The sequence below is a fragment of the Bos indicus x Bos taurus genome, chromosome 7 (genome assembly GCF_003369695.1).
Source record: "Bos indicus x Bos taurus breed Angus x Brahman F1 hybrid chromosome 7, Bos_hybrid_MaternalHap_v2.0, whole genome shotgun sequence".
Classification (NCBI taxonomy): domain Eukaryota; kingdom Metazoa; phylum Chordata; class Mammalia; order Artiodactyla; family Bovidae; genus Bos; species Bos indicus x Bos taurus.
This window is the reverse complement of record NC_040082.1, coordinates 88,507,311-88,534,812: the sequence shown is the minus strand read 5'-3', so window position 1 is coordinate 88,534,812 and position 27,502 is coordinate 88,507,311. Positions and strand designations below refer to the sequence as shown.

At 48.0% G+C, this 27,502-nt stretch overlaps 1 protein-coding gene across 2 annotated transcripts in view; it reads right to left on the bottom strand.

The window, feature by feature from the left end:
• Positions 1 to 26,283, bottom strand: part of SLC22A4 (solute carrier family 22 member 4) — a 42,903-nt gene extending 16,620 nt beyond the window's left edge. The window contains exons 1-4 of one of the 2 annotated variants that reach the window (XR_003511902.1): positions 25,652 to 26,283; positions 11,117 to 11,220; positions 9,433 to 9,587; positions 1,769 to 1,940 (exon numbers count right to left, since the gene is read on the bottom strand). Coding sequence is in view for 1 of the 2 variants with exons in the window: in XM_027547079.1 (XP_027402880.1) it covers positions 1,769 to 1,940; positions 9,433 to 9,587; positions 11,117 to 11,220; positions 25,652 to 26,044 (824 nt within the window). In the remaining variant the exon portion in view is untranslated. The remainder of the gene's footprint in view (positions 1 to 1,768; positions 1,941 to 9,432; positions 9,588 to 11,116; positions 11,221 to 25,651) is intronic. The other variant, XM_027547079.1, reaches the window with a different exon arrangement.
• Between the last annotated feature and the right edge of the window lie 1,219 nt (positions 26,284 to 27,502).

Sequence of the window (27,502 nt, the reverse complement as noted above, 5' to 3'; positions counted from 1 at the left end):
CCTTGCTGTGGTATTTGGTTCCGAGGCAAAGATCCAAGCCCCGCAAATTAAAATCCGTACTAATCTCTTACAGTCAGGGCCCTTCTATTTTTGTTCTCTCTCTCTGATAGAATCATATAGTACTACAGTTGACTATAACATATTTTGAAAGTACTAGTCTCTTATGCTGAAATGACAACTAGAACCAATGAACACAGATTACCAAAATCATTCAACTGAAGAGGCAGTAAGTAACCTCTGAATAATCTTGGCTTGTGACTTGAGAGACTGTCTGGTCACCAGCACCTTTTACAATAAATTCAGTTAGCAGGGCGTGTTGTGGAGAGAGGGTGTGATGCTGATGTGATGTGATGATGATGGTGATGATGGTGATTCTCATTCAAGAAAGTTGCCCTACTCTCAGACTGGGTCAGGAAATCAGAATAGTATCTAACACGCTGTTTCTCAAATTCTAGGGAAATAAGAAAAAAAAAGTGCTTTCTTTTTCCCATGCACACTCATGCCAAGGATTTGCATTGGTAAATCATAGCAGCCTTAGAGATCATAAAAGGACAGTAGTTTGGAGTGGTCTAACCACAGCTACCAGGTCTAACAAGGCCAAGAAGTACTACTGTCAGCCTCTATGGCTGCCTAACAGTTGCAGCAAGATGAAGGTCCTTCTGGGAAACTTCCTAAGGCACACTTCCTAAGTATGTCCATAGGACAGGGCAACCATGAGGGCTAGTCTAACCTGTGAGCCCCCACACATGATCAAAAATACTTTCATTGTTTGTAAGCAGAGAGAGGTCAAGCAATTCAGTAAAACCAGTCACTGCTAGGAGATTTGATTTTGATATCATGAAACTAAATCAAGACTAATCAATGAGAGAGAGAGAGGGAGAGAGAGAGTACCGAACTCAGTAATGGGAAAAATCCCCTTTGCTCTTGTTTAAATATGGAAAAACCAAAGAAATGAGAAGTCTCCCCTAAATAAAACATATGGCTGGGACCTTATTCCATTATTGTCATTCTGTTCTCTCACATAAAGTCTTCCCCATAGCTGTACTCAGTAAAATTGGGGTCAGCATCTCAACACTTTGTTATTCCCACATTAACGTGTCAAAATTTGGTTGAAGGGTTGTGGGAGGAGTGAAGAGAATATTTTCTCTAACAATTAATTAAACAGATGTGATTTTCTAGCTCTTCAAGACAAAGCAGATAAACAGTCACATCTTAGATGCTACTCATTACATGATAGGGAAGCTTGAGGAAGTTACATTAGTTGAAGCCATAAGGAGAAAGAGATTTCCTACAGAAAAGTGTCAGAAGAGCAGGGCTGCTGCTGCTGCTGCTAAGTCGCTTCAGTCGTGTCTGACTCTGTGCGACCCCATAGACGGCAGCCCACCAGGCTCCCTCGTCCCTGGGATTCTCCAGGCAAGAACACTGGAGTGGGTTGCCATTTCCTTCTCCAGAAGAGCAGAGGGGCAGAGCTAAAAATAACAAAACCCAACAGTACCGTCTCCACAAACAACAGCAACCACCCACTAACAGAGAAGAGCTGGGAGAGCCAAAGGGGGACTGGGTTTCCTGAGAATGGTGCTTTGTGGGATGGTGGGGAATCAAACCCCAGCACACATGCCTACCCCCAACAAGGGAAACGGTCTCTGGGCTTTGAGGCCTCAGCCTACTCCAGTGAGATCAGCAGGCCCACGCCAAGGTCAGCACCATACTCTGGGCTCCAGGTTGCTGGCCCGCAGTAGGGGGCTGTCTGAGACAGAGCCACACTCACCACCACAGCGGGACACACAGCACCCCCGGCACCGTCAGCGCCAGCAGCAGCATCCGCCAGTCTCTGATGAAGTAAGCAAACAGTGGCAGCAGCATGTAGCCAATTGCAAAAAATGTGCACACTCCTAACGTAGAGAATATAATACGAACTGACTTGCCAAGAATTTCTGTTCCTGTTCAAAACAAGGGAGGAGTATTAGCATTTTAACTCACTTTAATATTTGCTTTTTTGCATCATTACCTAGCAGTTAGAGTTAAAACATAACCACTTAGAAGAGGAAGGAGTTATTTACCTCCTGGCCCAGAGCAGGAGTGGTCAGTGTGGAGGAAGGTGGGACATGACCCAAGACTTACCACTTCATAGAAGGATGAGTTTTCATGAGATTTTAAAGGAGTTGTAGATTTTTTTTTAAAATGTCTCCTCATGTCATGAATATCATGCTCAGCCCTAAGAGGTAACCTCTTCTGAGAATGCCACATTTCCAAAATAAAAGCCCCAGGGTGAGGAGCAGTGAGGGTGTCCCAGGAGGCGTGGGAACTCTCCTGAGGGTGTGTGGCTCATGCGGCATTCAGCCTCTCCCACCATTCACTACTGTAAAGAAGCAGATATGGGTCTCTCGGAAACAGCGGAGAGTTCAGTTACTGAGCTGTGTTAGGACACCCTTAGCTAACCTTGAGCCCTGAGAAATGATAAAGAGGATCCAGCTGGCTCTGGAGGTCCACAGAGCAGGGCCTCAGTGCCCAGGGCTGAATTCCACTGAGGCCACACTGTGCCCAGGGATCAGCCCCAGGCAGACACAGTCTTTATAGCCCAATGAAAGACAAGAAGAAGTTGCTCTTCTGGCCTGGCAGGCGGCAGCCCTGGAGCTAGCCGCACATGGAGGGAACTCACAGAGCTTTCCCAGAACACCACAAAACCACCAGATGCTTGGCATCTGGCCCTGTTTTGGGAAAGGCTCCTGCTCTGCTCAGCGCCACAGTGGATGGCTCAGCCCCAGCTCTTCAAGAGATGTTGCTTGCTTCTTGGAGTGTGCTTGATTTGAGACAAGGAGTCTGAGAACAGGCTTCTTCTTTGTCACAAAACTCAGGCCCTTTCCACAGAGTCCACTCTTGGTCCTCTGCCCCAGGGTGGAGATGTGGCCAATGGCAATAGCTCCATCTTTTGTTTGAGATCTGCCCACCACTACTGAAAAGTAGCCCAGAAAATACAAAACAGATGATTTGAAGGTTATTCAGGCTTGGGTTTTAAGAAGGAGTTTCTTAGATGTGTTTATATGCCCTGAGCACAGGCTAAGGAATTAAGGACTAATTCCAGAGAAGCAGTAAAATGACCATTTCTGCTGGTTTCCCTTTCTCCCCTCCTTTGTGCTCCTATCCTCACCTCTCTTCTTCCTCACTCAGCATAACTGAAGATGTGTCTCAGTGGTTCTGTTTTGAACAGCCACTTCTAAAACCCAGACTGATAGAAATGGCCAGGATTGTTTATCTCTCACATCTTGGACTGCGGACAATAGCTCTAACCACCCAAGGCATTTCTTAGCCTTTAAACTCATTTCCAAGAATAGAGCTGGACTTCTTTCAGGATCATGAGCGTTGTTCCCAGATCTTTTCTTACCTCATTAATGACCTTCCTGTCACTCCATAAGAAGACTCACCATGCCATGGTTTCTAAACACTTTGGCTGTAATTATCATGATATGGGAATGAATAGTGCTTTATTCCTAAGCAGAGATTCAGAAGTGAAGCAGCAGAGGATGTGATTGTGGAAGAGAGAGAGTGCACAGGACCAAGTGAGAATCTTGTAGACTCAAGAGGCCAAGGGAACTCCCTCACACTTCCATGATCCTGATAAGAGAAGAGAAAGAAGTTACCCCACTGAATTTCTGGATAACGCTCCTCTTTAAGCTTGGGTCTCAGGCCAGGACAGAGTTGCTCTAGCTTTGCAGAGTACCCATGGAGGACAGAAGCTTCATTAATCTACCCTTCTGTCCTTATGTGGAGCTACAGGGAGGGCACAAATCTGAATAGTTCCTTGGGAGCACGACTTCCTGCTCTCTGACTTTTAGAAAATCACCTCCCTTACAGGGAGGGCACAAATCTGAATAGTTCCTTGGGAGCACGACTTCCTGCTCTCTGACTTTTAGAAAATCACCCTGCCTTGAGCATCATCATCATCATCTTCATAGTTAGTATTGTTTTGAGTAGGCACTTTGAGCCAGGTTCCAGACTGAGTGTTTACATATATTATCTCTTTGACTCTTCACAACAATCATATAACAACTAATATTACTTCTGTTTTACATATCATCAGCTGAGACTTAAAGAGTTGAAGCAAATTGCCTAAATTCACACATATGCAATAAGCGGGACAGATAGGAGTTAAGCCTGATCAGTTTAATCTATGGATACAGTCCAAAAAAAACAATTACATGGGAGCAAAGCCTTCACCCTGTCAAGCTGTCCTTCGACTGTGTTCTAGTGGAGACGTGTGTGGGAGATGGGTGGGGCCATACCTGCATTTTAGAAGTTAGGATTTGCATTGCACCCACTTGGACTGGTCTTCAAACTAACTAGAGGCCAACCAGTCCTCTCAGAGACACCGGAAGAGGAGTCTTATTTCCTGCAGACCTTTCACTGCCAGCAGGTGTCACAAACTCCATGTGTTCTGCTGGCAGTGAGAGAGGTGACTGGTGACTTCTGGCTCTGCTCACTAGGGGCTCCTTGTCCTGACCGACTTTACCCCTTAGGTGTTTGCTCCTAGAACAAAGCCTGCTTGGTCTTGATCTGGTTGGGCCTCTGAGTATCACTTGTGAGTGAGACGCTGACTTCTAAGCCAAAGAAGCATGTCTTGGCCAGGAGTGTTTGCCCACTGCCTGTCACCACCTCCAGAATCTGAGCGCTCTCCCCGAGAGTGAGTGACTCGGAGGGGGCCAGGCTTACTGTCATGTTGCTCAGGGCCCTGCTATGGTAGTCGGCTCAGGAACCACTGGATCCCTTCCACTTGGAGGCAGGATCTGCCCCTCCATGAATGACCTGCAGAGGTCTGCGGACCCCAGCCCAAGAAACATGACTGTGGTGCAGTTGCCAGGATATAGGGTAGGACCCAGGGTCCTCTACCAGCCATGTGCAGGGGCTGGGCCCCTTGATGCTCATTGGCTACTAGGGTGACTTTGATAAGTCCTACTTCATGGAGTTATTATTATGAGGACTGAGATTAATGTAGGTAAGGAGCCTTGTCAGGTGTCTGGCATGTGGCAGGTACTCAGGAATCGTTAACTCTTTTATCCTGGTCAAACAATTGAAATGTACCAGATGTCAGGGGAATGTTGGAAAACACAGTGCCTTTGACCAAGAGATCCAACAGAAGACAGCAAAAACCTCTCTTTGCTCCTGGAAAATACTCAGAATTCTCATCAAAATAGCAGATATTCCCTTGTCCTCTTTCTTCTCTATAAACGTTCATGATCATTCTGGTTAAAAGGGACCTTTCTTGTCTATGCATATATGCAGACAATTTATCTGTGCTCCCCCCACACTCCTAGACCCACAGCCCACATTCTCTGTAACAGCTGTCTTAGCTGCCTCTGCCAACCAGATTTGAGCCCTTGGAGGACAGACAGCAGTGAGTCCTACCTCCTGCCTGTGTCCCTCAATTCTTCCCTCTTGGGGCAGTGCAACAAGGGTTGCCAGCAAATCTCTGCATCTTATGTATTTATATCCCATTTCTCCCTTGAAGTAGCTTTTAATTTGAATAAAATAAAATAAGGGTAACATTAAAGTAAAATACAAAGAAAGGTGAAAAGCCATGACCTAGAGAAAAGAGCAAAAATGTGCAACAGATCGCTTTGGAAAATAGTCTGACAGTTCCTTAAATGGTAAGACCTAAAATTCCCGTGTCATCTAGCAAGTCCGCTCCTAGGTACACAGCCAAGAGACCTGAAAACATGGACCCACAAAAGACTTGTACTCAAATGCTGATAGCAACGTTCTTCAACTTGGTCAAAGAATGGTAACAACCCAGACGTCTGTCACCTGATGGAGAGATGGCCAAAACGTGGTATCTGCGCACAGTGGAGTGCTGGGCCATTCTGCAGCACAGACCGACCTTGGCAGCATTAAGTGAAGGAGTCAGTCACAAAGGCCACCTGTTGTAAAATTTTGTTTATCAGAAACGTTCAGAATATGGACAGATCCATACAGACCGAAAGTAGATTAGTGGTTGCCAGGAGCTGGGGAAAGAAGAGAATGGGGAGGTTAACTGCTGATAAGTTTCTTTTGTGAATGATGAAATGTTGAGGAGTTAGGTACCGTCGATGATTGTATGACTTTGTGAATATACTAATAACGACTGAATTTATACACAAAGCTGAAACTCCAGTACTTTGGCCACCTCATGAGAAGAGTTGACTCATTGGAAAAGACTCTGATGCTGGGAGGGATTGGGGGCAGGAGGAGAAGGGGACGACAGAGGATGAGATGGCTGGATGGCATCACTGACTTGATGGATGTGAGTCTGAGTGAACTCCTGGAGTTGGTGATGGACAGGGAGGCCTGGCGTGCTGCAATTCATGGGGTCGCAAAGAGTCAGACACGACTGAGCGACTGAACTGAACGGAACGGAACTGAAAAGAGTTAACATTATGCTATGTAAACTCAATTTTAAAACTTTTAAAAACTATGTGGCTAATAAAGGCTGCATAACAGCCTGAGCTTCCTGGTAGCCAAAGTTACAAAGAAAGAGGCCATCAGTTATGTACTCATCAAAAGGAAGAAAACATGAAGATATCAGAGGAAGCAGCATTTTAAGTAGTTCAGCGTGTTGGAACAAATATTGTTAAGAGTGCTGGGAAAATACTGAATGAATGAATCACTCAAGACAGGAGACAGTTAACTTGGCAAAATAAATTCAAGCAGCTAGTTACGAGAAATAAAGGAGGATGCCACTCGTGTTTCACCCAGAGGCTTTGGACAGCTCAAGGGTGTTACTTCTGGGAAACAGTGGGAGATTGTGAGGGGAGAGCTGGAATGTGGGTGGGGTCGGTGTCCTTGGTCCTGAGTGGTCACTTGCTGCTGAGCCAGCATCATTCTGGCAGCCTCTTCACTTTCGGGTGAACTTTCTGTTTCTTTAAGAAGCACTGTTCCTTTCTTCCCCTTTCTTGTCTCCTGTGACTCTGGCAGGCTTTATAATTGTTAAAAAGCAGAGCAAGGAGAGAATCCATTTTTGTACTGTGTGGAGAGTGGGAGTAATTCAGCTTCCTGAGTTAATGTGAGAACTCCTAAAATGGCAGATTATCACCACAGCATCTTGCCAACCCTTCCCTGGAGCCAGAGGGCAAAAGTGAAGGTGAAGGGCCAGACAGAACTCAGACCAGATCCAAAGCTTAGGTTGCTTTTAGTTAAATGAAACGCACAATTTGGCTATTTCAGTTCTAGAACACCAGAGAGCGCTGCCGCGCTGCCAGAAGCCAGAGATGGTTCTGTGTCTCGCATCCCCACCCGACTCCAGGCGCTCGCGAAGGCTTCTTTCTGGCTGCTCCAAGGGGCAGATTGACTTTCAGTGACACTGAAATGTTCAGGCCTGAGAATCCAGGACAAGGAGTTTCAAACCAGCACACAAATGTCAGCAGTTTCCTGTAGAACACAGTGGAGTAACACTATAGCCAGGGAGGCTCCCAGACCCTGCACAGCTGATGGAGAGCCTGCTACACCCAGTGCCCGCCCTCTGCTGGCTGTACATCTAAGCTCCGACTGATCTTACAGCTCTTACTTTTCCCTTGGCCTTCCCACTCGTGTCAGCATAAGGAGCAGGGAGAGAAGTTGGTTGTAGTGACAGGGTCAGCTGGGCAGAGACTTCCCTGCAGGAAGCCTGGCATGGGCTCTCCGGCCTCATCCACTCACACGGGGGAGGAGGCTCTGTGGCTTCAGAAGCACCCTGTGCCCCTGGAAAGGCAGGTCTAAGGGCTGGCGTTCAGCAGGCCCTGGGGAATGCCGTGCACGGCACAGACACCGCCTGACTTCTGATCCCAAGGACAGGGCTTCTCTGGCTTCACTACAACCTTGTGCCCTTCCATTTCAGGTGATTCTTTAGGTTCGCTTAAAGGTGCTCTGCTCACTTCAGGCAGATTCCTCTGTTTAGTCTCTAGTATGTTCTGGCCCAAGCAAAGCTACCCATCAGGCTTTCCAGGTATGGGGTGCTCACCAAAAGGAAGATGGAGTCTGTGGGATTTAAACCATGAGAACAACAAACTCTGCTGTGTCCAGGAGCCCTGTGTCCTTGGGGTCATCAGGCATTAGGAGGTTGCAACTTCTGTCCTGAATTCTTCCAGTCTCCAGTTTCTAGCCCCACTGGCTGGCAGCTGTCTGTGTCCTCTGAACGAATCCTTCCCCCTCCCCTCTTCCCCCTGCAGAAAGGAGAGAGGTCCTCTCCTGCTGAAGAGGGTGTTCTGCTGGGGCCGTGTGACTGCAGCATGCCCTCCCCACCTCCTTCTTCAGATGCCAAGGCTAGGCCTTTGGCAAGGAGCGCTTCACAAATGATTAAAGGAGTAGAATTTGAACAGTTCCAAGTTGGCAATCTGACAGGGCGTACATATCCTCAACAAAGAGAACACAGGATCTTGAAAGCCAACGAGTCATCCAGAATCTTAAAACCTATCAGAATCATCTTACTAGATTCAGACTTCTGAGATAAGAATCATCAGACTTACATTAAAGGGATGCTGTTGGTAATTACACTGTGGCAATAGGGACAAACTGGGACCGCCAACAAGGAAATATGATCATACTAGAGGTTATGGGAATGAGTATCTATTGTTCCAGAGGTGGCCCCATTGCCGCTTCTCTCACCTGAGGAGGTGGCCTCAGAGAACCTGCTGGGGACTCTCACTCCTGCAGATGACCCTTATCAACACGTCTGGAGCTTACCCTGCTGCCTCCTGGGAAAAGCTGCTGAAGGCCCTGGGGGCCTCCTCCTGACCTTTAGCTTGTGAGTCCCCCTCATGCGGCCTGATACTCCAGAAGCAAGGCTGCTGCTAGGAGATAGGACGGCTCCCAGCAGTGAGGCTTGTCCTGTATGCAGCTGATATGTTCTGGGGGGTGGGCTTTGACTTAGGGGTGAAGCCAGATCTGCCCAAAGATGGACAGCTGGCACCGGACTCCTGTCTGGCACGTGCCTCCTCCACCTGTGTACCAGCCGCACCGACCACCCTTAATCCCCCTATGGGCCAGGCCCAGCTGCCAGGAGACCATTTAGCCGTGGCCCAGGCAGAAGTCTTGAGCCCTCATAGCCCAGATCAGACACATCCCCGGACTGTCTCTCCCTCAAGAATCCCTCCTCTGTGTCCCTCCCAAGCCCTGTGCTCCTGAAATGTGTCTCAGTTATCACTCGGTTGGCTCTTACTCACTGTCACATTTCAGGGCCAGCAAAGAGCTGGCTCCCTATGAGTACCTGCCTTGCCTGTGACCTGTCAAAGAACCTGTGATCACAGCCTCCTCCCCAGCACATATGTCCCTGAAGCTGATCGTGTTTTGGAAGCACAGACCATGAATTACAGTGCTTCCTTCTGCGCTGAGTGAGAGTGCTTCCTGTGCCCTCTTCAGCAGCCCCCTCTTCCCAGGCCTCTCCGAGGACTGGAAGCAAGGGCCCTGCAGGTCAGAAGCCATTCCTACCTAGTATGAAGGCCACCACGTAGTTGGAGATCTGGCCCATGCCGACGATGACAAATAACACAGTGAACATCTCCCAGTTGATGGAAAAAACCTGCAGAAAGCTGAAGCCAGTCTGCACAGCCATGGTTGCGAAGAGGATGGTCTTTCTGCCAAATCTGTAGAGCACAGCACAACACAAGAAGTGGCCTGTGCAGGTCAGAGCAGCACCGTACTCAGGGCTTGGAGAAGGCCCGAGTCAGGCATCCCTGCAGACTATTTTTCTCAGGACCGTGACAGGCTTTTCTCCTATCACATCCTCCCAGGTTCTTCCTGGGTGAGGTCTCAGGCATCCTTCTGCCCAGGAGGTAACTTTCTGAGATTCTGAGCCTCCTGTGGAGGCAGCATATCTCAAAATCATGGAGCAGCTTATGTAAGGACCACGTGGAAATTTGCTCTTTAGAATGAGTCGTAGGTAGAAGCTGCCATCACATTTCTGGAACATGAGCACAGTACAAACTGAAGATACATCAAATGTCAGTAACATGAGAATTCTGTCAACCCAGAGCCAAGAGTCCCTCTGTGTCAATGGTCTCCAACCTAGGATGTGCTTGGAATCAAGAGAGTTAAAAAAAAAATACTGTGACAGCCTTCTGAGATTCTTATTGTCTGGATGTAGACAGTTGGATGCAGTATGGGTATCAGGGCTTAAAGATATTATTTCCCAGGTGACTCTATTGTGCATCCCAAATTGGGAACCACTGCCCTGTGGAAAGTAGCTTCCAGCAACATCCATAAATGACACAACAGCTGGCTCAAGTCTTAATGTCATTTTCTGATAGTGTCCAGTAGCTCAAAGGGAACACAGGACAACACCTCCCGTCTCATCTTCCACACTCAGGTCATCTCAGGCTTTTGGGTCGGGGGTCCCATTGGGCTTCACGACTAAGGGAGGGACAGCCATTCCTCTGGAAAGCCTTCCCCAACACTGCCATTCAGCACTCCCACCTTCCTGCTCTGGTCCCTACAGAACATTCAGGGGTCAGTGTGGTCACGTCTCCCTAAGCTGCGATGCTGTCTCCTCCTGACAGTGCACTCCAGGAGGCCCCGAAGCAGCCTTGATCAGCTCTGCGGCCCCAGTGTCCAGCCAGGGGCATGACCCACAGCAGAGGCAGGTGCACAGTTGAGGAGGGGTACTCACCATCTGGCTTTGCCTCTGGCTAATGGCTGGTTGTGGATAGATCACATGGCAACAAAAAACTGAGGGCGGGGTGAGGAGGCCCTGGCGAGGTAGCAATGTATTTTTTTGAGGAGCTCAGATGGTGAAGAATCTGCCCACAATGTTGGAGACCCTGGTTCAATCCCTGGATCGGGAAGATCCAGTGGAGTAGGAAATGGCAACCCACCCTAGTATGCTTGCCTGGAGAATTCTGTGGACAGAAGAGCCTGGCAGGCTACAGTCATGATGTTGCAAAGAGTTGGGCACAACTAAGCAACTAACAGTTGGTGATATAAGGGCCCCATTTTCCAGTGGTTCCCCACAAGGGGCTGAGCACAGAGGATACAGGATACGTCATAGTTGCTCCTGTCACTCAACTTGGTGGCCTATGGGGCCTCCCTTTCTCTGGTGAAAATACCCTAAATTCAGTCCAACCCCAGGACAGGCAGTGTACTGACAATCACCTTCCCTCCCTCCCATCGTCCTTACCTGTCTGACAGCTGCCCAGACACAAAGGAGCCGAGAAGCACGCCTACAAAGAACAGGGAAGTGGTGAGGGGCGTCTTCCAATCCTCCTCACACACCAGACTCCACTGCCAGGGAAAAACACAAAGTGTGAGCCCAGCCCCCCAGCAGGTCCGGCCCCTGCCCAGCTCCAGTGTCTGGCGTATTAGCGTGGCAGCCAGGCAGGCTCTCTGTCCCGGTGCCAGGCTCACTATTGTGCAAAGGGCATAGGCTTCACAGCCCTGGGGTTGACTGCTGACTCTGTCAGTCACTGGGGCAAGTCACTGTCCTGCCTGAGGCTCACCCTCCCCTTCCGAAAGGAGGGGTGATACCTCTGGCCCTGCTTACGTTGTGTACTGAGAAGTGAGCTGTGCACGGCTAGACTGGCGACCCCTCAACTGTGAAGCAGTATGAAGCAGAGGTGCCATTTCTGCTTCAGAAGTTACTGAAGCACATCCCTCTGGCATGGAGGGACAGTGTTCTAAGTGCCTGCAGGTCAGGGTGGTGGGCATGGTCACTTGATCCAGGTAGAAAAGCTTCTTCTACCTGTTGAAAAATGCCAGTGGTCCCCAAACACCTGTGATTATATTTTCTGAGCAGAATCCTCCAGAGAACCCTGTGTTCCCTGGGCCGCATAACACCGTAGGCCATGCGTAGGGCTTGATCCGGAGCCCCACTGTGCTAGGGGTGGTGTTCCCGCCCCTCTTCAGTGCTTCTTATCTCCCCTCTACACTTCTCCACCCTTCTTTCCATGCAGCCCTCCCAGAAGTGTGGTCCCTCCCACTCCCCAGGGCCCATGGGCTGTTGTAGCTCTAACAAGTCCCTGCTTGTGGACCCACAAAATGAGCATTTCAGCTAGAGTTTGTTACCAGCTCCTGACTTAAGTCAATTCAACATAATCTCAAGGGGAGGTTGCAAAAATTTCAAAATGTGTTCAGTGAGCTTTTGTGAATTAAAAAAGAAGCAGGTACCAATAAGTATTTTGGGATAGTAGATCAGGGGATTGCTGTGTGTGGTAAGATGATAAAGTCTATAGGAAAAAACCCCTGCCTCCCACCCAATCCCAGCCCCCCACTCAGCAGTGGTACTGCACCCATGACATTCCTAAGGCAGTTTGCTTCTTAATCCTTTCAACTTCCCTGACATAGATTTAAAAGTGAATTCACATATTTGTATCATGCCCCATTTGCAGCAGAGAGAGGTGGATATAAGGATACATACAAGAAAAATGTGTACAACAAAATGCTAAGGGAATCGTGGCAAATGAAAATCTCAGAGGAGCAGGGGTTACAAAAATAACCAAGCCAGGGGTAAGACTGACCTCTGGCTGTCCTGCCCAAAGGCCTGTCAACTTGCCAGGGAAGCCCTGAAATCTGGCTTTGAATATCCCAGCAGCTCGGCTCTCAGGATCACAGTGTGCAGAGTAATAAACTCATTCTGCAAAAGCTCAGTTTGTCTGAGTACCGAGACCGGGGAGAAGCCTCTCCTCTATACTTCCTTCCACGAAGGGGCCACTCTGTGATGCTAAGGATAATGTCCTTGAGAACACCCCCATCCTGGAGACAACAGCAAGATTCCTGGGACTGCCTCGCATTGTGCTCACAGTGCTGCTCACAGGCAGGCTGCCCGAGCACAGCTCTGCAGAAGAAAAAACAACGTGAACCAGAAACTCTCTACCGTCAGGCACAGCTGAGGATAAGACTGAAACCACACCCAGAGGAAGGCTGCTTCAACTGGGGTACCTTGAATGGGCTTCAGGGGAAAAGGCACAAACCCTCCAAAACCGTACTGCCAGATTCACGTGCTCTGCCAGGCCACGGGTCAGAAGGGAGACATGTACCTGAATTAATGGCCACCAGCTTCTAAAAGTCACAGATTGAAGCCCGAAAGCCTCATGGTGTGGTTCATAACCCATTTTGCAGAAGACTAAACTTAGTCTCTGAGAATAGTGTTTGCCTGAAGTCAAAGCAAGTAAATGGGCAAGCAAGATAACAACTTTATTTTGTACCCATGTCCTGCTTTGGACAAGAACACCAAAGGCCAGATAAAATGAGTTTATTACATACCACCCCTACACTTCTTCAAGGAATGTGACATCAAGACTAGGGGCCGAAGACCTCCACCACAGCCGTTAACCTTGAACAGAACTAAGAAAATCCCAGGTTTGGTGGGGCTATTAAGTGTCCATTATCAACCATCACCATTCCATCTGCAGCCAAGCAGAAAAGCTCTTCCCAAGATAATGTGCTCTCCTTTGTGGTTTTAAAAACATTTTCCTATCAGGACGTTGCCTTTGGGCAGCATAGATAGGACTTAAGAGACAGAAAGGAAAGAGGACAGCTGTCAGATGTCAGGCCTTGCATGAGCAAAATAGTAAACAGAACGGTCTCCCTAATTTTCAGGCTCAGTGTAACCTGAAAATGTAGGACCCCTTGTTCAAAATGATTAAGAATTTCAAGATGTCAATAGCAGAGCATTAAAAATAAATGTGGGGCCCTAGGTGACTGCAGGGACTGATGCCCATCAAGCTGGCCCTGATGGTGGGTCAAGCCTGGTCTGTTTGGGGAATGCAGCAAGGAAAGGAATTGTGAACTGGGTTCTGGGAAAGGTGAGGCGAAGGCCAGCTCCCCATTGCTCTCCTACTGGAAGCCATGAGGCCAGGTTTTAGGTCCCCCTTCCCTGCCTGAAGAGGCGCCCCCGAAGCCGTCAGCATCGTGCAGCACAGAAATTGGCCACGTGCACCGCCCCAGGCCCGTGGGGGTGCTGTCTGTCTTTGGTAGAGAGCGCTGTCTCTGCTCACGTCTGGTAGAGGAGGGCAGCTGGACCTCATGCTACTTATGGTTGTTTCCAAGGCTGGGTTCCCTCTTGGGGAGTCACTGTACCCAAAGAGTCTCTTTGAAAGTTGCAAGAGGCCTGGTAACAGGATACAAAATTGGCAGATAAAATATTGGCTTCAGCTCACGGGACTGGTGTTCCAATAAATCAGCTGCCAGCCTGTAGGGGGACCGTTTTCTCCATGGGGCCATTCTTGAGAAGGCCAGGCCGTGCCTGCCCCAGCCCCTTGGGGTTTTGGGGGTGTATCTTAGGGCCTCAATTGTCAGGTCCCAGGGAACTCCCTGTGGTTGACAATGACATGGCAGGACCAGTGGGAGACGGTCTTTTCCTTAATGAGACAGAAGTGTCCTGTGGGTCTCTGCACATGTGTGTACACACACAAACATACATACACAGGGTCTGCTTAGAGACGAATGGCTGACGGCCTGGTGAGAGGCTGCCTGGCACTGGCCTGGAGCTATGCCCTCAGGTCAAACGCTACCATTTCTGAAACATAACCCACACTCCCACATGCACTCTGGACAAAGAGCGGAATGTCCCAAACTGTGCAGGGTTGAGGCACGGGATATACTGTCCTAGGATTACTGTGTCTGTCTCATCCTCCACGTCTTAGACCAATATTCCCCATTTGACTGGGTCATTTAGCCTTAAAGAACAAAAAACCAGGTCCCAAGGTAATAGGTGACATGAGGACACTTGACCTAGAAGAACATGCATCTCATGCCCTCAACAGTAATAGAAGAAAGGACAAGTACTGTGTATCGATTGCTCACTGTGTGCCTTGCATCGTTCATGGGATCTCAACGTTGCCACCTGAAAACAGGTATTCCCTTTATCCCCATTTTACAAATGAGCAAATGAAGGCACACAGCAATGAAGTGAGTAGCCCCGGTTCTAGTGGACTGGTAAAAGGAACCACTTAATCATTTATGCAACAGTCATTGAGCACCTGCTCTGGGCCAGATTCTGAAGGGGCACAAAGCAGACATGGTCACTGCCTCCACAAACCTGAAGGTCAAGCTTGCTTTAGAGGACAGATCAGGTGTTCACATGTGCATGCATGAGCCCAGCCATCCGGGGTGGGATGTTCTCGGCCACTGTGTCCTTGCTCTCCAGCAGGAAAGGAAAAGAGGCACCCCGCCCCCAACCTGTTCAACCTCCTCCAGATAGACAGAGTTCTAAAACCTGAACACATTCATATAATCATTTTAGTTAACTAAAGTGTACAAGGCTAGGCATGTGGCAGATGCTTAACAAATCATCGGTGAACAAATGTTGAACAGTTAGGAATAATGGAAAACTAGTTTGGAAATGTGTGGTATCACACAGTCCTTTGAAAATCACCCTCAACCTTGAACTCTGCAAGTAGCCAAAGTCTAGTAATTTTAGCCTTTACCGAAGCCATAAAGGATCATAAAGATAAGAGTATCCCTGTGACTACATAGAACTGAGAACTCTGGAAGGCAGCTTGATGCTGAGCAAAGAGCACAGGCTGTCTTGGGTTCTGCCATTTCTGACTGTGTGACTTTGGGCCACTCATTCACCTCTGTTAGCCTGCTTTCTCACCTTCAAAGAGGTGACAACGGTACTCTCTCCCAAAGCTGTTGTGAGAATTGGATGGGCAACGTAAGTACAGTGTCTGACAGCGTCGGACACATTACAGACCTCGTTAAAGGGTAGTTCCCTTTCTACTAATCTCATGCCTTTTACAAACAGCATTAATGAATAAGCAAAGCAGGTTGTACTAAACCTGACTAGGCAGAAGAGATTCGTAGAAATGAGAACTTTCTATTCAATGACTAAAAACCAGAAAAGTTTTCACCACAAGGTGTAAAATCCCTTTATAAATGGACTTCAACCTCAGAGACAACTATGAATGAAAAACTAGCAATAGTTCATTTAAGAAAGGATTTCTGTGTTCTCTTATTTTTCATTCTGTGGGGGAAAAGAGGAAGTAGTAGTTAGTTAATAATAGTATATACCTCCATCCACAATGTCTTCTTTATAACTTAGTTGTAAACTTAAAGCTAGAAATTTACTGACCATGGAGTGGTGGGGGAAAGCTTACTATTTAATTATTTTCATTTATGAAAAAGCAAGAGAGTTCCAGAAAAACATCTATTTCTGCTTTATTGACTATGCCAAAGCCTTTGACTGTGTGGATCACAATAAACTGTGGAAAATTCTGAAAGAGATTGGCATACCAGACCACCTGAGCTGCCTCTTGAGAAACCTATATGCAGGTTAGGAAGCAAGTTAGAACTGGACATGGAACAACAGACTGGTTCCAAATAGGAAAAAGAGTATGTCAAGGCTGTATATTGTCACCCTGCTTATTTAACTTATATGCAGCGCACATCATGAGAAATACTGGGCTGGAGGAAGCACAAGCTGGAGTCAAGATTGCCGGGAGAAATATCAATAACCTCAGATATGCAGATGACACCACCCTTATGGCAGAAAGTGAAGAAGAACTAAAGAGCCTCTTGATGAAAGTGAAAGAGGAGAATGAAAAAGTTGGCTTAAAGTTCAACATTCAGAAAACTAAGATCATGACATCTGGGCCCATCACTTCATGGCAGATAGATGGGGAAAGAGTGGAAACAGAGGCTGACTTTATTTTTCTGGGCTTCAAAATCACTGCAGATGGCAATTGCAGCAATGAAATTAAAAGATGCTTACTCCTTGGAAGGAAAGTCATGGCCAACCTAGACAGCATATTAAAAAGCAGAGACATTACTTTGCCAACAAAGGTCTGTCTGGTCAAGGCTATGGTTTTTCCAGTGGCCATGTATGGATGTGAGAGTTGGACTGTGAAGAAAGCTGAGCGCCGAAGAATTGATGCTTTTGAACTGTGGTGTTGTAGAAGACTCTTGAGAGTCCCTTGGACTGCAAGGAGACCCAACCAGTCCATCCTAAAGGAGATCAGTCTTGGGTGTTCATTGGAAGGACTGATGTGAAGGCTGAAACTCCAATACTTTGGCCACCTGATGCGAAGAGCTGACTCATTGGAAAAGACCCTGATGCTGGGAAAGACAGGGCAGGAGGAGAAGGGGATAACAGAGGATGAGATGGCTGGATGGCATCATCGACTCGATGGACACGGGTTTGGGTGGACTCCTGGATTTGGTGATGGATAGGGAGGCCTGGCGTGCTGCAGTTCATGGGGTCGCAAAGAGTCGGACACGACTGAGCAACTGAACTGAATTGATAAGAGCTTTATTGAGATGTAATTTACATACCATAAAATTCATTCTTCTTATGTGTAAATTCAGTATATATGTGTATAATTCATTTATAATTTACTATATTCACAGAGTTGTGCAGTCATCAGTATTATCTAATTTCAGAACAGTTTCATCACCCCTGAAAGAAACCCATGCTCATTAGCAGTCACTTTCAATTCTCTTTTCCCAGCCTGTGGCAATCACTAACATACACTCAGTGTCTTTGGATTTGCCTATTCTGGGTGTTGGGTGAACCAACACGGATTGGGAAAGAATTCATAGAAATATTAACAAGAGAAGAAAAGAGGGTTTTTATTCCCTTTCCAAGGGAGGAAAGGGCCAGATGCACAGAGTGGTTGCTGGCCCCTAATGGTGGGGGTCTGAGTCTTTTATTGAGTTCAAAGGACAAGGTGCAGGAAAGAGGTGGTGGGTTTCTTTCTTTTCTGGTCCACAGTTGTATCTGGGCTAGCTGTGCTTCAATAGGCTGTTTTTTGGTTTTGTTTTTTTCTGAGAATCTGTAACTTCTTGTCTTCAGTAATTTTCCAGTCCTTGGGTGTCTGAAAGAGACTTGATAGTGGCCCTTGACAGGTGCTACTCTATTTTGAACAATGTTAGATGGGTTTACACTGGGCATTTAATATAAGTGGAATCATACAATATGCAATCTTTTGTGACTGGCTTCTTTCAATCAGCATAATGTTTCCAAGGTTCATCCATGTTGTTCTAAGTATCAGTACTTCATTCAAGTACTAAGTATCAGTACTTTATTCCTTTTTATGGCTGAATAATATTCCACTGTTTGGATATACCACCTTTTACTTAGCCATTTAGCAGCTGGTAGACATTTGAGTTGTTTCTACTTTTTGGCTATTATGAATAAAGCTGCTATAAACTTTTTTATACAAGATATTGCAAGGATACATGTTCTCATTTCTCTTGGGTATTTCTAAAGTGGCTGCATCATTGTATAAACCCAACAGTAATGAACAAATGTTTCCATTTTTCCATATTCCTATCAACACTTGTATTGTATATCTTTTTAATTTTAACCATCCCAGGAGGTATTAAGAAGTATTTCATTATGGTTTTGACTTGATTGTGGTTGTGATTTTCCTAATGACTAATGATACTGAATATGTTTTGTGTTGAATCTGTAGATCAGTTTGGGGAGTTGCCATCTTGACAATATTACCTTCTGCTTCATGAACAGAACATGAGATATCTTTTCATTTATTTAGATCTTCATTTCTTTCAAAGATGCTTTGTAGTTTTCAGAGAATAAGTTGTGCTTTAGAAAAATAATTATTCCTGAAGAACTTTCTTTAGTATTTCTTGTAAGGTAGCACTGCTAGTCAAAAATTCTCTTACGTGTGTGTGTGTGAGAGAGAATATCTATTTTAGTTTTAAAAGGTAGTTTTGCTCGTTACATTAATAAGATTTTTGGTTGATGTGCTTTTTCTTTTAGCAGTTTAAATATGTTACCCCCCTGCTTTTGGCCTCCTTTGTTTCTTTTTAAAAATTTATTTACTTACGGCAGCGCTGGGTCTTTTTTGCTATGCACGGGCTTTGTGTAGTTGCCGCGAGCTGGGGTTACTCCAGTTGTGCTGCACAGGCTTCTCGTAGTCCTTCTCTCGTGGAGCGCAGGCTCTAGGGTGTGTGGGCTTCAGTAGCTGTGGTGCTTGGCCTCAGTTGCCCCTCAGCATGTGGAATCTTCCCAGACCAAGGATCAAGCCCATGGACCCTGCACTGGCAGGCAGATTCTTAACCACTGGACTACCTGGGAAGTCCCCTCCTTTCTTTCTTATGACAAGTCAAATGCAAATCTTATTAGGGTTCCCTTGTATGTGTCCTATTTGTCTTATTGTTTTCAAAAATTTCCCTTGGTGTTTGATTTTAAGTAATCTTACCATGATTTGTCTGTGTGCAAAAATCTTTTTGTTTCTTCTTGGAATTGAGCTGCTGAACTGTGCAGATTAATGTTTTTAATCATATTTGGCAAGTTTTCAGTCATTATTTCTGTCACTATCTTTTTTTCTGCTCATTTCTCTCTTCTCCTTCTAGTGTTCCCTTTATGCACGTTAGTCTGGTTAACAATGTTCTGCATTTCTCTAAGAACGTGTTCATTTTTATTCACTCCTTTTTTTCTGTTTTTTGGATTACATAATTTCTATTTCTCTATCTTCAAATTTGCTGATTCTTTCTTCTGTCTGTTCAAAGTTACTAGAGTAAGGCTCTCTAGTGAATTTTAAAATTTCAGCTACTGTTTATTTCAATTACAGAAACTTCATTTGATTATTTTTAATATAACTTTCATTTTAAATCTTAATTGGTATTCAATATTTGATGAGACATTGTCATTGTACTTTCTTTTACTTTCTAAGCATGAATTCCTTTAGTTCTTTGAAAATACTTATAATGCTGCTTTGAAGTTTTTGTTGAATCTGACAATTAGGCCCTTTTGGGCAATTTCTGTTTCCTACTTTTTTCCTGAGTGTGGGTCATGTTTTCCTGTTTCTTTGTATGTCTTGTAATTTTTGATTAAAAACTGGACATTTCAGAAAATACATTGTAGAAACTCTGAGCACTGAATTTTCTCCCCTGCACCCCTTCTCACCCCGACACACACCAGGGGTACCTGTCTTTGTTTTTGTTTGCTTTTTTGTTTGTTTAATGACTTGGCTGGACTCTTATTAAAGACTATTTCCCCTACAGTGTGAAGCCTCTGGTGTTGCTCTTCAGAGGACACAGCTTTAGGCATGTGTGCAGTCACCCCGGGAGAACAATGGATTTAGCAGGGCTCTTTTTGACTGTCTCTTTCCCCATTTTTTCTATTAAGCTGTCTCCCTCTGCTGATATCACACCTAGCTGTTGTTCAGTCACTAAGTCGTGTCCGACTCTTTGCAACCCCATGAACTGCGGCATGCCAGGCCTCCTGTCCTTCACTATCTCCCTGAGTTTGCTTAAACTCATGTCCACTGAGTCAGTGATGCCATCCATCCTAGCTGTCAGGCTCCAGCAATTGCTATATCATTCCTTTATTGTGCACTGGGGCACAAAATATGCCACAGACTAGTTCAATTAAATTCAAGTCCCTTTGAAAGAGCAGTTTTGAGGCAAGTGTGTGAGGTTTGTTCCGACTCCAGGAGTGTTGCTCTGAGCTGTCTCTTTTTCTGGTTCTCTCCGATAATCTAGCCGCCCTATGGGTTAGCTTGTTGCTCTAATGGAGCTACCAGTCTCCTCATAATTGTTTACCACCACAATTTTTGTTGTTTTAAAGAACACTCTCAGGCTTCAACTTCTGTACATCCTGTGCGAAATGAAGTTATTTCCTGTGGGGACTACTTCCTCCCCTGGGGAAAAATATCTGAGCCCCTGCACCAGGCTGGCGTAAGGGAAAGTACCCTCTGAATGACACTCCCTGCCTTATGAGTTAGACACTCGTTGGAGGTGGTAGCATCCTTTTTGGCTTGCCTCTTTTGGCATGGAATCTCCACTCTACAACAAACTGGGATAAGGGCACCCAGGGCCCCCATATTGTCAGCCTGTGGACACTAGAGTAGAGGTGCCACTACATGAGTGTGGACTGAGTGGAGGATGGGATCCCCCAATCTCCTGGCTACACTCACCAGGAATTAAGCCTCTGTACTTGGAGCTCAGAAGATGGGAGGCTAACTCTTAAAAATCTCAGTATCTTTCTTCTCTTATATTAGATGTAAAGAAGAAGCACCCACAGGTGGAGAGGCATTGGTGAAGAGTTCTGTGTTTATCAGAGGTAGAGCCAAAGCAAAAGACCCAGGGAGTTTAAGTGGGATGGTAGGGATGGGAATGGAGGGGCCTGAGGGAAGAAGAAGGGGCACTCAGTCCTGTTTCCAGTCCTGTAAACACAGAGCAGGAGCCACCAGCCTTGGACTGTCTGTGTCAATTGTTGGGATATGTGAGTCAACTGAGCCTTTCCCCAGAGGCTCTATTCTTTCTACTTCAAATGGCTCTGCCATTTTATTTATTTATTTATTTTTTGGACTCTAGAGATATGCTTAAAACTATACCAAGGCTTCAGATAACAAGGCAGGCCTGCATTAGCCTGGAAGAACCCACCTGCCAATGCAGGAGACATAAGAGACATGGGTTCCATCCCTGGGTCAGGAAGATCCCCTGAAGGAGGGCATGGCAACCCACTTCAGTATTCTTGCCTGGAGAATCCCATGGACAGAGGAGCCTGGTAGGCTACAGTCCATAGGATCACAAAGAGTCAGACACGACTGAAGTAACTTAGCACACACATACAGCCTGTCACAAAGAAGAAATTACAGTCCCTTCACAGGTCCAAGGCATCTACAGCTCCTCTGACCAGCTCTGCCAAGCCTTGTTTTTGTCAATATACCACCCTATCTCTTGGACAGAGCGTGAGGGGTCTGCTGCCCACCAGGAGAGATGGACAAAATCTTTATCCAGAAACTTGGCAGGAGGCTTGGGTGAAGCAGCCTCTGGACGAAGGCACATTCTGAGATCCTGGTGGCCTTTGTCAGAGGAACAGAACTTACAGGCAACAGACAAACTGTTTGGCATGAGGCAGCTGATAAACAGGGAAGCAAATTCAGGCCACAGCTAGGAAAAAGCCCCCAGTCTCCTGTATTTGTTCTCTTTCTGCAGCACTGCCTGGAAATAAAAGTCTGTTGGTGTTGGCTGGAGGCTGAGGTTCACATTTTATCCCCTTTGGAATCTGCCAGAGGGCAGGTCTGATATTTAGGCTGTCCCGACAGCCAAGCTGCCAGTCTCACACTAGCCAGCGGTATTCCAGGGCAGCCTGTAAGTCTGATGGGAAGAAAACAGCCTAACCTGCTTCATGCTCAAACTCTTCAGCTTTGGCAGAGGCCCCAAAGGAGGTACATCCCTTTGAGCTGCCATATGGAGTCCCAAGTAATTGTCAGATGCTGGGCTCATTCTGGTCTCATCGTTCCCTCTCTCACTGCTCCTAGTGCCCTGTTAGCAAAGGATAAGGCTCCTTTGTTCCTATTTTATACCTTTGAGCTGTGGGTGGGGAATCAGTGTGTCCTATTCTGTTCAAGCCCTAATCCCAGGTCCCAAGAAAGATAGCACAAGGCTAGTGCCTCCAGAGGCCCAGGCCCTTTGTCGGACATTCTATCATGGTTAAGGTCAGGAAAAGTGAAAGTGAAGTCGCTCAGTCATGTCCGACTCTTTGCAACCCCATGGACTGTAGCCTACCAGGCTCCTCCGTCCATGGGATTTTCCAGGCAAGAGTACTGGAGTGGGTTGCCATTTCCTTCTCCAAGGGATCTTCCCAACCCAGGGATCGAACCTGGGTCTCCCACATGGGTTCCTAGAGGATGCCTCCAGCTGAAGGAGAGGATAGCAATTGATATGGTGGGGCAGCAGCCCTGCCTCAGGTCACTGGAGGTCTGCCACAGAAAGCTGCTCTTTACCAAACAAGCCCCCCCTCCACCCCCGCCCAGGGCCTCTGGAGTATGGGCCCTGGTTCAGAGATGACTGCCTAGTTTTCTCAGCCCATGGACTGAAGAGGGTCAAGTCTACCTAATGATGTTCCATGGGAGAAGAAGACATGTTTGAGGCAAAGGCCAGCCCATGCCTAGACTCTGGCCAGGAGCCAGACTCACCCCTAAGGTTTGTCCAGTGGCTCTGCTCCTGAATCTAGGCCCCCTGGAGATCAGCACATTCTCTGTACTATTTTCACAACTTTTCTCTAAATGAAAATTATTTCAAAATAAAGTTTTGTTTTTTAAAGTGATTCTTAGCTCTAAACAGGACAAATAGATTGCATTTCACAAACAGTCCTTGAGGAAGGAAATTACCTTATACACCTATATACCCAGACAGATGCACTCACACAGGTCCCAACTCAGATACCAGGTTCCCGCCTCCTGGCATCCCCTGGAAAGTACTTGCATGGACATGCCCTCCTTTGGTCCTTGACCAACCTGTCTTCCCTGTGAAGGGGTCAGGGGGTCAGTTCAGGTGGGCTCCTCTGTCCCAGAGGGTATGCCCATCAGGAGATCTCATATAGAGGTATAAAGCAGAGACCATCTGAGGATGATCCCTCTGCCAGTGTGGGGCCAGAGAGGTGCAGAGAACTTGCTCAGGGTCCCCAACTTGCTCTTGTCAGGGAGATGACGGCGTTTCTCCCCCAGCAGTGGATTCAGACCTGTGTCCTATTCTTTGGCCCTAGAATTCCACCCTGGGAAAGGGGCTCTGCCCTCAGCAAGTCTCATCACCCATTGTACTGGCTGAAACCTGGCCCTTAGAACAGCTCCCCAAATGCCCATGATGCCCAGCCAGGGATGACGAGGTCCTGCCCTTACCGCTCCTCATCCACCCACCCGTGATGCCCATTTGCTGGTGCTATGGGATGTTGCATAGCACATGATCTCACTGAATCCTCTCAACAACTCAGATAAGCTGGGCGTTCTTATGATCCTCATTTTTAACAACTGTAATAAAATTCACACAACATAAAATGTACCACCTTAACAATTTTTAAGTGTACAGTTCAGTAGTATTACGTATATTCACATTATTGTGCAATCAATCTCCAGAACTCTTTTCAACTTGCAAAATGAAACTCTATATCTGTTAAATAACACCCCATTTCCCTCCCCTCCCAGCCCCTGGCAACTACCATTCTACTTTCTGTTTCCATGAGTTTGACTACTCTCCATATGGTATATAAGTGAAATCAAACAGTTTCTGTCTTTTTTTGTGACTAGGTATTTCATTTGGCATAATATCTTCAAGGTTCATTCATGTTGTAGCATGTGTCAGAATTTCCTTCCTCTTTTAAGGCTGAATACTATTCCACTGTGTGCATATACCACATTTTATTTATCCATTCATCTGTTGCTGGATATTTGAGTTGCTTTTACCTTTTGTGAATAATACTTCCATGAATATGCAAATATTTGAAGACTAGTGCTTACGGGTGGGGCCAGAACCAGTCCACCCATCTGACTCCAGAACTCTGTCCCACCACCTCTCTAGGGAGAATCACCGACCCTACTCACTTTCATGCTTCTTCCTTCCTTCCTCCCAATGACTAGTGCTCCTTTGCTTTTTATTTTACTCAAATACTACTTTTTATAGTACCCCAAAAGAAAGCAAGTAAGGGAAAAGCTGCTGAAAAAGGCAAATCCGGTTGTGTGTTTGTGAGTGTGTAATGTGCATCCTCAGATGGAGAACCATGTATTTTCCCAGAGGCCCACTTGGGCCAGGTGTAACAGGGATAGCCATGGACTTGTAAACCAGCAGCTACCTACCCACCCCTCACATCCTGAGGTGAACAGACTATTAAGGAAGGGGAAAGAGAAAGAGAGTCCTCCTCAACCCAACTGTTGAGGAGGACTGCAGTTAGTAGGGCCAGCTCTAGCCCAGATGCTGACTGCACTTCCAGGAACTGGGATGAGCTGACCCCTACTTTTAGATGCCTCAGGATCGGACTGTGGGCAGAAGGCAGGTAAGCACTACAAGCCCCAGTTAGGGGATCAAAGCCAGAGAAGCCCCTGAGCTCTATGCTTACACTGTTTCTGTGAGTCTGTCCCTTCATGAGTGCCTTGGGACCAGGGTTATACCTCCTCTAGCTTCCTGTTCAGAGAAGACAATGGCACCCCACTCCAGTACTCTTGCCTGGAAAATCCCATGGACGGAGGAGCCTGGTGGGCTGCAGTCCATGGGGTTGCTAAGAGTCAGACACGACTGAGCAACGTCACTTTCACTTTTCACTTTCATGCATTGGAGAAGGAAATGGCAACCCACTCCAGTGTTCTTGCCTGGAGAATCCCAGGGACAGGGGAGCCTGGTGGGCTGCTGTCTATGGGGTCGCACAGAGTCGGACACGACTGCAATGACTTAGCAGTTCCCTGTTCTCCACCAGTATCGGGAGGCCTCCTGCTCCTTTGTGGAGAAATTAGAGCCTCAGGAAAGGACCCAAGCCTTATCATAGTTGTATAGCAGAGCAGGAGAGCCCCTGATGCTTCCAGAAGTCTGTGATCAGGGAACAGACCAGATCTGCCCATGCCCTGACCATGCCCTGCCCAGCAATAAGACTCTTCTTTGTGTCTGCACATGGTCTCAGCAGCATCCCCACACCCCTCTTCATGCCTGCAGGAATTTGACTCAGTCTGTACATCTGGGGAGCCTGGGGTTGACAGTATCTAGGCTCTTGGGAAACAACTTCCTCTTGTGAAACTGCCAGAGAAAAAGGCAGTTGATGGCTGCCTCCCTACTCAGTTCTTCATGCCCTCCCTACTAGACAAACTGACCAGGAATGATCCTAAGCGTGTCCTGCCCTCTTGGGCTGCACACCTGTGTTAAAAGTATAACCCAGATGACTGCTAGCCAGGTCTGATGAGGAATTGGGGACGCTGAGCCAGGGACGGCTAGAATGTCTCCAGGGGGACTGATGCAGATTAAGGGTCGCTCACACACCCACCTCGGTGACGATGGTGGACATGTAGATGTCCTGGCTAAATTCCCAGCCATCCAGGCAACCCTCCTGCTCCAGCTGCTCCAGGTTCACATCGCGCCCCGGCTCCAGCCCGAGCGCCGAGAAGTTGACGATCGTAGCGAGTCGGTAGCGCCGGCAGCTCTGGGGCACCTCGCGGCCGTCCTGCAGCCGCACGGGGATACTGTGGTTGCGCCACGCGCTGCTCAGGTTCGCGGTGTCCGGCACCCGGCAGTGATGTTCTGGGGTCCCTGCCAGAAACACGACTGACATACCGTTGAAGCCGTTGGGGATGATGCTGGCGCTGAGCAGGAAGAAGATAAGGCGCTGGAAGGGCCCCCACTTGCCCAGGAAGGCGGTCACTTCGTCGTAGTCCCGCATGCTCAGCGCGGCTCTGCAGTTGGCAACGTTGGGTGATGAGAGCGCGTTCCCAGAACAGCGCCGCGCTGTGCAGGGCGTGGGCGTCAAAACGTTCTCGCGGACCCGGCAAGCTGAGGGAAGGGGGGGCACGCGGTCTGGGCCTTTCCTGGGAAACGGGCTGCGGGCGTTAGAAGGTTGCTGGGCGCTGGACGCAAAGCTGGAAGCCAATTTCTGGAAGCAGAAACTCGGGACCACACCGCCAACCCGCCCGGGGCGGGGCGGGACGGGGTCGGGTGGAGCTCCAGGGCGGCTCAGCCCGTGCTCCGCCCCCCGCCCGCCGCCACCCGGCGGCGGCTGGGAGGTCAGCTGGCCGCGGGCTTAGGAAAAAGAGGACTAGTTCCAGCGCCGCCCCTACCTTGCCCCTGCTCGCCCCGGCGCCCCCTAAGTGCTGAGCACCCAGCCCCGGGCTGCCGGGTTGGGCAGCGTGTAAGGGCAGAGTCGAGGCCGCAGAGCAAGGGCTCTGAGAGGTCGGATTTCCCTGTCGCCGTCGCCTCAGGCCTCGTCCGGGGCTGGGATCTCTCCGCTGCCGCTTCCAACTCGGGGTCTGAGCTCAGGGAGCCTCGGGCCGGGCGCGGATGGGCGAGTCCGTGGAGCCCGTGCTCCCGGGAAACCTTTGCGGGCGCAGGGGTGACAGGAGCGCGCCCGCGCCCGCCGACCCGGAGCTCCCAACCCCCAATCCTAGGCTGCCAGATTCAGTCACCTGCTGGCGGCTTCCGGACAGCCCGCAGCCTCAACTTGAATAGGGGGAAACAGGCTCAGCGCCCTGAAGAGATGATCGAGGTCACAGTTCGTCAGAGACACGCTTGGACTGAGGGGAGGTGGGGAGCAGGGACTACCGGGTGGTCCCAGGATCCTGTTGGGGCCTCTGGAGAAGATTCTACGCGGAGCTTGACCCTTTGTGAGAGCACGGTAATGGAGACCCAGCTGTCACCACTCCTGGGCTCTGATTTTGATTCTCCTGGGCTCTGATTTTGATTCCCCGGGGCTCTTCCTTGAGGATGGCTGCCAGAAGCTTCTTGGACTAGAGGCCTCTGGTTTGCAGAAGGGACCGCTCCCAGTTGGGGAACAGAGGGATGCAGGAAGGGAGGAGGAAAAGGTTTAGTTTGTTGCCCAGATTTGGCAGGGTAGCCAGAGCAGGGACCAGTCTGCTAGTGTCCAGGCCTAAGGCCCCTCTGCTGTTGTGTGAGTGAGTCTGGGACTGCAATGGGAGTCCTGGGGTTCTTGAGGTGGAAGGGATTGACAGGCTGAAGGGCCCATCTCTTGGAGATTTTGTACAAATGCATTTGCATCCAGGCCCTGATTAAGAGGTAGGAGGCATTTCTGCTCCATTTTTTATAACCTCTAGTCTTGGCTGGCTTTCTATCCACTTGGAACCTGTTTCCTTATGTGTAATAAGACCTTATGTCTGGATGTGCCAGG